Source organism: Arvicanthis niloticus (genome assembly GCF_011762505.2).
Source record: "Arvicanthis niloticus isolate mArvNil1 chromosome Y unlocalized genomic scaffold, mArvNil1.pat.X SUPER_Y_unloc_2, whole genome shotgun sequence".
Taxonomy (NCBI): domain Eukaryota; kingdom Metazoa; phylum Chordata; class Mammalia; order Rodentia; family Muridae; genus Arvicanthis; species Arvicanthis niloticus.
The window spans coordinates 3,739,260-3,751,132 of record NW_023044979.1 but is presented as its reverse complement, the minus strand read 5'-3'; the positions used below and the strand labels follow the sequence as shown (position 1 = coordinate 3,751,132).

The window sequence follows — 11,873 nt, the reverse complement described above, 5'->3', positions numbered from 1 at the left end:
TGCCTTCTCTCTATTCTCTTTGTTTACTCTCAGCACTCTCTCTCTTCTCCCTGTTTGTCTGTCTGTCTGCAGGTCCTCTTCTGTGCCTCTATCTCTTCCCCAGGTTCTCACTCATCTCCCTGCCCCCAAACAACCTCTTTTGCACCATATCTGTTGCATGTTTTAATTCCTCAGGACCTGCTGTGATAGGATAGCTTGGGGCTTTTGGTGACTTAGTTTTCAGGCTGTTATTTATTATATTCCTATGCTGGTGTCTAGGCCTCTGGGATTGAAGTGATTATTATCTCGGTACTGATTTCTGGATTTGTCTTGCTTGGTTGGGAGTTTTGCTCCTGGGTTGCTATTTGATGTCTGGATTTACAGAGAAAGTTGCCTGATGTAGCCTCTTTTACTGACATGTTTAGTGGGTATCCTAAATAGGGAATGCTTGCTAATGTTGGGAGCAGGGAGAAGCAGTGGGCAGGAAGAGATGATCTTAGCAATCCACAAGGAGATAGATTCAAGACAGAGGTAAAGCTGCCTCTGGTGTTTAGTACAGTGCTAGGGGAAACTGTGATCATTGCATCTGGGATAACAGACAGTGTGATAGATATATAGAAAGCTTACCTGTTTCCTGGCAGGTAAAGTATGTGGTTGAACAGGGACTGTCTGCCCAAGTGGGGCTGAGACACAGGGATGAGGCAGGAAAGGAAGGGCAGGTGGGCATTGTCTATCTTATCTATAAGATGATGCACAGGGAGACAGGCAACTTCCACTTGTATTCTGTCTCAGAGTAAGTACAACTGATATTAGGATCTGCAGTAACAGATAGTGAGGTAGGTCTTTGGACAAAGTACCTTTTCTACTGAAATGCATAGCTTGTGTTTGAACAGGAGCATCTTTCAATAATAAGGGCCTCAGGCACAAAGATGAGTTTGTAAATCCCAATTAATTGTGTTTCTGAGAGTACACAATGTCCACTTGAGCAAACATCCTATGACAAGCCCACCTTGTCCACAGCCAGTCAAGGTACAACTGCAGGGTTAAGCTACATATTGATAACTAATACACCTTACAGAGAAAAAGTTAGTCTACCCATCATGGTTGTCAGATGATTTTTTGCCCATTTGATTGGTTCCTACAGATTATGCCAGACATGTAGTTTTTAAAATGTTAAGTTGCTGACCTGTGTGTTAATGTCCCAATCTCACTGTAACTACTATAAATACCCAGCACTTCTAGACTTGGTTTCTCAGTTTAGATCTCACGTGAGGCTGACTGATGAAAATCCTTATTACAGAGCTCATAATAAAGACCTCCATGTGTTTGCATTGCAATAGGCTCCTTGTTGGTCATTGTGCTCTCTGTGGCTTGGACATAACATCTTATTGCATTGACCCAAGACCCTCAGGACTCCCAACTAAAGGATTGAGAGGCCGGTTGTTAAGGTGAACCATTATTCTGCCTGTGACAGTGACTTCTCTGCCAGATTTTTGTATATGCCTTGATTTTCAGGTTTTTCTTTAGTATATGTGGAGGGAGATGACTAAATTGAACCTGGAACCCTGCTATACTGGATATGCTGGACAGTCGCAGCCCCAAAGGGCTTCAAAGGTGTTTTAGAGCCTGGTATAGTGGACAGTGTTTCTCTGGTCTTAATTTCTGGTAAGGGTAGAGAAGACTTGGAACCCTGCTACAGTGCTCACAGCTACCTGCCTGTCTTCATTTTCTCCACTGTCCAAGTGGTGGAATCTACTGGGTAGCCTTTACTGTCCCCTTGTGGCTATTTACTTTGTGTGTGGCACTTTGTTATTCTCTCATTGATGAAATAAGACAGACTCCACCCTAGTCGATTTAGTTACTAGCCCCACACCTTGGGTTAAATCCTTCTTAACAACAGGACCTAGACCCATTGACTAGTCCATGACAGAGAGCTCTTCCAGACAGCATCCTGGGCAAAGTCAGGCTCTGCCTACCTTGTTTTATAGGGTGGAAAGAGAAAGATCTCATTTCCCACCTCATGAACTACCCTCTGCCCAGTTCATATGTGACTCTGTAGTTTTGAACTTGGAGCTGTCATAAGATGGAAAGTCATTCTTCATCAATTCTAACAAATTTAGCATATCTTCCTTGGACCAGAGATCCTGTCTTTTGTTGGTGATCATTTGAGTTGTGTGGGACAATCTGCTTTTCTGTCCACCTTTCAGCTGTTTTAGCCACATCTTTGGTAGCACTGGCCTGGGAACCCAGGGTTAAAGACACCTCACCCCAGAGCAGCACAGTCTCTGAGGTCCTCATCCCAATGTATCCTTCCCTGCTCTGAGCCAGGTGCCCTCCCTATTTTGTCCTTGCTCAGCCACAACTCCAACTCCCTCATGGGGTAGCAGGAGCTCCTGTAATTGATATGGTTAGCTCATTGGTTTTGGGATGTTACAACTTTCTTATTTATTATTGTGTCTGTGTCATAGTTTTCTTAAATTCTCATCATTTCAGAGCTACAGTCATCTGAAGGAACCTCAATCGAGGGTGTGTCCTCATCAGACTGGCTGGTTGCTATGTCTGTGAGAGATAGTGTTGATGATTGATTAGGAAGGCTCTTCCACTGAGGGTGGCAATATCCCTAAGCAAGTGGTCCTGGGCTGGATAAGAGAGCAGGATAAGCATGAGACAGTGGTCAAGCAAGAGAGCAAGCCAGGAGACATTGTTTTTCCATGCATTTTGCCTTCAGTTTCTAACCTAGCTCCCAAAATAATGGACTGATCTGACCGAACCATGCAGAACAACCATTTATTACCTGAGATGATTTTGCTCAGAGGATTCAATCACAGCAGCAGAGAAGCAAGTTAGAACAACAACATGGTATCAAAGGGTTATTTTGCTGCTGGACAGAAACTATGTTGTAGATTGCATTCTTATGGATAAGAACAAATTTTGGATATAAAGGTTTTTGGATTGGTTGGTGACTTTAACTCTCCACTGGGGGTCCTGCCTGACTGCAGATGTGGCCTCTTCAGCATCCATATTTCACTGCTATGCAACTCTGCTAAGATCAACCCCATAGACTCCTTGTCACCCTCCAATTCATGCTCTCTGGCACATCCTAAATGTACCTCCTCCCTTCCCCAGGCAGCTGCAGATTTTGATTCATTTTCCCCCTCTGGCCCTCTCTTGTATCTCACCACACCTTTTGCTGCTTCTACCCAATTCCTCTTTCTTATCTGCTCTCCCATCCAGTTCTCTCTCTTCCATCTGCCTCCTACGATTGCTTATTCCCCCTTCTGAGTGGGAATAATTCAACCATTCTCATTTTGGCCTTCCTTCTTGTTTAGTTTCTTTGTATCTATGGAGTGTAGTGTGGGTTTCCTGTATTTTATAATTATTATTCACTTGTGAGTCCATACATGCACATGCTTTTAAATCTAGGTTACCTCACAGAGATGATAGTATTTAGCTGTATCCATTTGCCTGCAAAATTCTTGATGTCATTGTATTTAATAGCTGAATAATGTTTCATTTTGTAAATGAACCACATTTTCCATATCCATATTTTGGTTGAGGGGCATCTGGATTCTTTCCAGTTTTAAGTTTTTGTAATTGAAATGGCTATGAACTTAGTAGAGTCCCTACTCTAAGTCGCCTGCCTTCACAGACTCTCTACTGTATCTTCTGTTTGTCCTTTGAGAGGATGTGGGCCCCTGGGTACCCATGATGGTGTATCAAGTCTGTATTGGGTTATGTGCATCCTCGCTACTGAGGCCAGAAGTGTCAGCCCAGTTAGAGGAACAAATTCCAATGATAGACAGCAGCTTTGGGACAGCTCCTGCTACAGTAGTTGTAGGACCATCATGAAGACTGACCTGCAATCTGCTACTTAAGGGCCAGGGTCCTTTGTCCAGCCTGTGTGTGTTATTATTTGTGGCTCAGTCTCTGAATGTCCCCAAGAATCAAGGTTAGTTGAGTCTGCTGGTATTCCTGTGGAGTTCTTATCCTCTTCAGGGCCCTCAATCCTTCCCCCAACCCTTCCATTAGAGTTACCAAGGTCTATGCAATGTTTGACTGTGGATCTCTGCTTCTGCTTCAGTCAGCTGCTGGGTGGAGCCTCTCCATAGACAATTATGCAAGGCTCCGGTGTGGGAGCATCACCGAGTATCTTTAATAATGTCATGGATTGGAGCTTGTCCATGTGTGTCTCCAATTGAATGAGTTTTCATTGACCATTCCTTCAGTCTCTGCTCCAGATTTACCCCTGAATTTCTCTTAGACAGGACAAATTTTGTTCCGGGTGTCTCCAGTGTTGTGGTTGAATCTGATCCTTCAGCTTTCTTCTCATGCTCCCATACATTCCCCATTTGGACTCTGTCCCTAAAAAACACAAGATACTGTGCACACATTTGCTGTTCAATGCTATGCTATTTTGCAAACCTGGTGGTTTTATATTTTAACTTTATTCATTCTGTTTTTGCTTTTCTAGACCAAATTTCCCTGTGAAGCACTTCCTGTTCTAATTGTAGATATAGAAACCACATAAGCCACCTGACATATTTTTGTTAAGTAGGCACATGATTTTGTGCTGCTCTTAGTCTACATCTTTCATTTTGAAATTCAGCAAAATATATACATTAAATTCTATTTCTCCAGACGGCTTCTGCTCACATCATTAATATCATCTGATTCTTCAGAGTCATTGAATTGCAGGTGTATGATGTTCTGCCTAACTCTTGTGTTTCTTATGAAATTTTGGATAAATAAGTGTGTTATACGTGTGTGCATGACTATGAATGTGTGCCTCATCTTTACTGTTGTCAGAAGATGGCCTCAGAATTTATGATCATGAAGAAATGGACAGGTGTTGGTCCACATGTGTATGTCAGAAATTGACCACAATTATGTGGAAGACCAGCAAGAGCTTTCAACTCCTGAGCTATATCTCCTGAACTACGTTCTTTATTTCTGATCAACATATACATTACTAATATTTTCACTTGTCTATTTTTAACTGTTTAAACATACATTCCCTTCTAGTAAAATTGAATTAATTTTGCTGTTTAAACTGGTTCACTGCATGTTTTTGCAAGATGAATATAGTATTGCAGTGAATGCATAATTCTTTGCAGTAACTTCATTAAAGAACTGTGAGTTCATTCTGTCATTTTTGTTTCCTGCTTTATTTTTGTAGCAGAGTGAGGTTCTTAACATGTAACTTTTGCTGTCCTGAAACTCATTGCATAGACCGTGCTGGCATCCAGCTCAATGATATCCACCTGCCTGTACCTCTGCAATTAAAGACAAGAGCAAATACACAAAGCATGCCCATCACTTTTGTAGTTAGTAATTTTTCATCCAGTTTTTCAGATGTGTGCTCAGTACAGTAGATCTGTTTCCCCTGTATATCCCTCTCAATTGCCATTTGTGTTGCAAGGCTATATCCTATTCTAAGGGTTCAGGAGTGACACAGGTGAACCCTGTTTCAAGGGTTCAAGTATCAATATTTCAAGTTTCTTCTAAACTGACATAGTGATTAAATTATAATTTGTGTGTCAGAAAATAAGTGGAGGAATCACCTGAATTATTTGATTATATTGTCTAGAAAGCATAACTTTACTTTGTATTGATGTCAGTATCAGGCTTTGTGTTGTACACATGTATGTGATATTTTAGGAAGCAGTGAGTTTCGATGATGTACATGTGAACTTCACTGAGGAAGAGTGGAATTTGCTGGATCCTTCCCAGAAAAATCTCTACAAAGATGTGATGCTGGAGACCTACTGGAACCTCACTGCTATTGGTAAGACTGATTTTTTTTTTTTTTTTTTGCTTCTCAAAATAAGGGAAAACAGTTTCTGGGTTACTGATGATCATCTCTTATTCCAATAGAGATCAAGTATTATTGAATTGAATAAATCAGGTTCATTGCTGTGAAAATTTAGAGTAACTTGAATTTTGCCTAATTCCAATACCATATCATTGATTTTCTTGTACCTTGGTTTTAGGCTATAATTTGGAAGTCCATCATACTGAAGAACAACATCAAACTTCTAGACTTCATGAAAGGTATTTCTTGGGGGGAGGGGGTTTCAAGACAGGCTTTCTCTGTGTAGCCCTGTCTGTCCTGGAACACACTCTGTAGACCAGCTGGCCTCGAACTCAGAAATCTGCCTGCCTCTGCCTCCCAAGTGCTGGGATTAAAGGTGTGCACCACCACCGCCCAGCCATGAAAGGTAACTTTAATGTTTAATCGAATACAAATATGCTTGTGAGGAAATTTTAATATGATCTGGATGCTCTAAAGGAAAGCAAGTGTGTAAAATATGAGTCATTTTATTGTAGCTATGATTATAATATTCTCCCAAAACTATGTACCTCCATGTCAGTTGTCTGATTGGTGTTTGCAAGGCATTTCTGTAAGCAAGAAGAGAAGGAAACAATGCCTTAAGAGATTCCTTTAATTGATTTGTATCTCCATTAGAGCTATGTTGTGGAACTACCAATTTGTATAGTCTCATAATATTTAGATGTTGCACATTGAATAGTGATAAACATGTATCCATAACCTTCTAATAATCAAATAGTCCATGATAAGGTTGGTGATACTCATATTCTTATAGTGAGATTTTTAATTTTATTGTTTTGTCAGTTTATGAGAATCGAGAATGTTGTTTTGGAGAATCATTAATCATGTCTACAATGAACAAAAAATCAATGCATGTGAATTCAATGTGGAAACATTTCATTTGTTCTGCTTTTTTAATGGCGGTATCAATTGTCAGAATGGATGAAATCATGTGAGCATAGGGATACTAAAAAAAACAGCCTCTGTCTATTTCACAACAATGAGAAGATATGTAGTATTCTGCCTTTGGTAGACTTTCTGAATATGATAGGTGTTTACAATTATTTGGTTTTCTCTACTTTACCCAAATTCACACTACAGAAAATCTTTATGGGTATCAGAATTTTGCACTTTTTCTGTTCATCCTATTTCACAGTGCTTTTGTGGTGTGATGCACACTACAGAAAAAAAACTAAGAATGCAATCAGAGTTTTAATGCTCTTAATTGTTCCATTTTATTCTGACCTATGAATGCATCATGTAGAAATCTCATATAGAAAACGGATGTTATAAATGTGAGCCATGTAGTAAATGCTCTTACCATCACAGGTATTTTCAAGTACAACCGTGAACATCAAAGTGATAAAAGCATAAGATCTGAGTGTTCTTTATTATGAGACCAACTGTAAAATTTATTCATAATGATAAAATGATTGATCAGGCTAATAAATGTGGTAAAGCTTTCACATGTGCCCATTACTGTTGCAGGCATGAAAGAAGTCATACTGGAGAGAAACCTTATGAATGTAACCAATGTGGTAAAGCCTTTTCAAATCACAGTAATCTCCAAAGACATAAAAGAACACATACTGGAGAGAAACCTTATGAATGTGATCAATGTGGTAAAGCCTTTTCACAAAACAGTAGTCTCCAATATCATAAAAGAACACATACTGGAGAGAAACCTTATGAATGTAATCAATGTGGTAAAGCCTTTGCAGATCACAGAGGTCTCCAAAGACATAAAAGAACACATACTGGAGAGAAACCTTATGAATGTAATCAATGTGGTAAAGGCTTTTCATGTCACAGTAGTCTCCAAAGTCATAAAAGTACACATCTTGGAGAGAAGCCTCATGAATGTAATCAATGTGGTAAAGCCTTTTCACATCACATTAGTCTCCAATATCATAAAAGAACACATACTGAAGAGAAACCTTATGAATGTGATCAATGTGGAAAAGCCTTTTCACAAAACAATAGTCTCCAATATCATAAAAGAACACATACTGGAGAGAAACCTTATGAATGTAATCAATGTGGTAAAGGCTTTGCAGATCATAGTGGTCTCCAAAGACATAAAAGAACACATACTGGAGAGAAACCTTATGAATGTAATCAATGTGGTAAAGCCTTTTCACGTCACAGTAGTCTCCAATATCATAAAAGAACGCATACTGAAGAGAAACCTTATGAATGTAATCAATGTGGTAAAGCCTTTTCACGTCACAGTAGTCTCCAATATCATAAAAGAACACATACTGGAGAGAAATCTTATGAATGTAATCAATGTGGTAAAGCCTTTTCACGTCACATTAGTCTCCAATATCATAAAAGAACACATACTGAAGAGAAACCTTATGAATGTGATCAATGTGGAAAAGCCTTTTCACAAAACAATAGTCTCCAATATCATAAAAGAACACATACTGGAGAGAAACCTTATGAATGTAATCAATGTGGTAAAGCCTTTGCAGATCATAGTGGTCTCCAAAGACATAAAAGAACACATACTGGAGAGAAACCTTATGAATGTAATCAATGTGGTAAAGCCTTTTCACGTCACAGTAGTCTCCAATATCATAAAAGAACGCATACTGAAGAGAAACCTTATGAATGTAATCAATGTGGTAAAGCCTTTTCACGTCACAGTAGTCTCCAATATCATAAAAGAACACATACTGGAGAGAAATCTTATGAATGTAATCAATGTGGTAAAGCCTTTTCAGAACACAGTAATCTCCAAAGACATAAAAGAACACATACTGGATAGAAACCTTATGAATGTAATCAACGTGGCAAAGCCTTTACAAGTTCCAGTTATCTCCCATATAATAAAAAACCCATATTAGAGAGAAACCTTATGAATGTAATCAATGTGGTAAAGCCTTTTCACGTCACAGTAGTCTCCAATATCATAAAAGAACACATACTGGAGAGAAATCTTATGAATGTAATCAATGTGGTAAAGCCTTTTCAGAACACAGTAATCTCCAAAGACATAAAAGAACACATACTGGATAGAAACCTTATGAATGTAATCAACGTGGCAAAGCCTTTACAAGTTCCAGTTATCTCCCATATAATAAAAAACCCATATTAGAGAGAAACCTTATGAATGTAATCAGTATGGTAAAGGCTTTACACAACTGGGTCATCTGCAATATCATAAAAAAATATACCAGAGAGAAACCTTAGATATGTAATCAATGTAGAAAAAATCATTTATAATTGAAAATTCTCCAAAGACATAAATGTTCACATACTGGAGAAAAACTGTGTGAATGTAATTAATATGGTAAAAGCCTTTTCAGAAAATTTTTGTCTCCAAAGCCATAAAACAACCCATATTGGAAGGAAACCTATGAATGTAATCATTGTATTACATTTTTAAATTTACATTTTTAAAGTGTTAAAAATTTTCAAACATTTCTCGCATGCTGAGCAGAACCAAGAGTACAGGTCAGCTCATTCGTGAACTCTGTGTTTCAGAAATTTGGCTGACCACAGGATGGTTGAGTATGAATAGGCTGTTGAGAATAGACTATACAGAATATTCTCCCTGACTGTTACTTAGACCCTGTCACAAACTGAATAATGGGCTGGGACTTTCCACAGGTGCTTTCCTATAACCCCCCTTGACTCCACCTGAATCATGTTTTTTTCCGTGTGGTTTTGCCTTTAAATTCCCTGTGCCTCCAAAGCTCGGGGTCAAATCCTACAGACCCTGCATGGGTTCCGGGTCTTGACCTCAGCATGCTGGTAAAAATATACCTCTTGCTGATTACATCGACTTCTGTTTCTTGTGAGTTATTGGGTAACCATGAATTCCTGAGGCTTAGGTGGGGGGAGTTCTTCCCTTTTGTGAGGACTTTATAGTGGTAAATGTCTTTCCATAAAGATTTTTTCCAAAACATAAAAGAACCCATATTGGACAGAATTATGAAGGTAATCTTTGAGCTAAGCCTTTGCATGTCCCACTAATCTCAAAAACATAAAAGATCCCACATTGGAAGAAACCTCATGAATGTGATCAATGTGGTAAAGACTTTTCACAACTTTATCATCTCCATTACTATAAAAGAACAGGTACAGGAGAGAAACCTCATGAATGTAATCAGTGTTGTAAAGCATTTGCAAGTCACAGTCATCTGCAGTGACAGGAGAGATCAAGTACCAGAGAGAAACCTGCTTGAATATTAACAATGTGGTAAAGCCTTTGCATGTCAGAGTTCTTTACACATACACAAAGAAATCACACTGGAGAGAAGCCTCATTAATGTAATCATTGTGGAAAATCTGACAATTCACTTTTATCTGTGACTATACAATGAAACACATTCAAGAGAGTGACTCAGTGTCATCAAGGTGCTAAGCCCTTGCATGTCACAGGCATCACCAGATACATAAAAGAACACATAATGTAGAGAAACTGCATGAATGCCATGAATGAGGTAAAGTCTTTGCATGACAGTGTACTCTCCAAATACTTCAAGTAACACACTTTTTAGAGAAACCTTATGAATGTGACAAACGTGGAAAAGCCTGTGCCTATCACTGTAGACTCCAAAGAGATAAAAGACCACAAATTGGACAGAAATCTTGTGAATGTAGTCAAGTTGGAAAATCCTTTACATGCCACAGTATTCTATGAATAGAAACATCATCACATACTAGAGAGAAATCTTCTGAAAGTAATCAATGTGGTAAAGCATCTGCATGTCCTATTCATATTTAAATGCATGAAAGAATTTATAGTAGGAATATACTGTGGTGATTTGAATATGCTTGTCTCTAAGAAGTGACAATATTAGTATGTTTGGCCTTGTGGGAGTAGATATTACTGTTTTGAAGAAAGTGAAGTCCCAGGGTGGTGGTCTTTGGAGCTCCAGCCAGTAAAAAACAGACTCTCCTACCACTCAGCTGGAAGACAGTCTCTTCCTGACTGCCTTCTCATGAAGATGCAGAACTCTCAGCTCCTTCTCCAGCATCATGGCTGCCTGCATGTTGATATTCTTCCTGATATGTTGGTCATGAACTAAACACTTGAATGTGTAAGACAGACCAAATTAACGCCTTGGTCACAATGTCTCTTCTTAGCAATGGAAATTCTATCTGAGACAGAAGTTGGTACCCCAGGCTTAAGTATTCTTATTGGTAGGCCTGACCATGCTTTTGTGTGAAGCAATGTGGAGTTTTAGACTTTGGATTTTTACATGCATTAAGTGGAACTTCATGGGCCATGATAGTAGAACACATATGTACTAAGGGTGGTTTGAACTTTGTATATAGTTTTTATAATGCTTTGCTGAAGAATGTTGCTGTCTTTTGCTCTTATCTGATGGTAAAGAGGGTTATTTTGTCAATTGCATTTACAAAGGAAGTCTCAGGAAAGCCAAGCATAGCCTTTGGCCTGTTTACTCTCATGGTGATTGTTTTGATCATGCTTAGTAATCTTAGGAAAAAAAATATGAGATGTTAGGTTCAAAGAGAAAACCTCACCAGGAAGTTGAATGAAGCTAAATCTTGTGATCAAAGATACCCAATGTTATTAAAGAAATGGTGATATTATAGCAAGATACCATCCACCTAAACATATGGATGTGAAGTTGTATGGATGAGAACTGTATAATGTTAGGCATTATTATTAACTGGTTATTGTTTTTATGTGGACATAAGGAGATACAACTATGTGTCAAATTGACAATGTACAGATTGTGATTACTATACTGGGTTTTCAATTTAAAATCTAAAAGGATATAGGATATACTTAGGTCCAGGTATGGTGGTTGTGCCTTAAATCCCAGGGGATCAGAGTCAAGCAGATTTCTGATTCAAGTCATCCTGGTACAAGTTTTAGGTAATGAAAAGCTTAGGTACAAACATTATATTCAAGCATTTAGGAGACAGAGCCATGCAGTTCTGAGTTCAAGGTTTATCTACAGAGCGAGTTCAAGGACAGCCAAGCTTAGGCAGTGAAGTTGTTGAAAAATAGAAAGCTGCTGCTGATGTAATAGAAGGGGCTATGTTTGGGCCCCAGCAAGCAGAGGAACTCAGCAGTTTT

The 11,873-nt window shown here is 38.8% G+C and overlaps 1 protein-coding gene across 1 annotated transcript; it reads left to right on the top strand.

The window, feature by feature from the left end:
* The first annotated feature begins 5,730 nt into the window (after positions 1 to 5,730).
* LOC143433981 (uncharacterized) lies at positions 5,731 to 8,643 on the top strand. The gene is made up of 3 exons (XM_076706160.2): positions 5,731 to 5,764; positions 5,970 to 6,030; positions 7,298 to 8,643. Exons 1-3 carry the CDS (start codon positions 5,731 to 5,733, stop codon positions 8,580 to 8,582), a joined length of 1,380 nt encoding a protein of 459 aa, XP_076562275.2. The 3' UTR covers positions 8,583 to 8,643.
* The last annotated feature ends 3,230 nt before the right edge of the window (positions 8,644 to 11,873 follow it).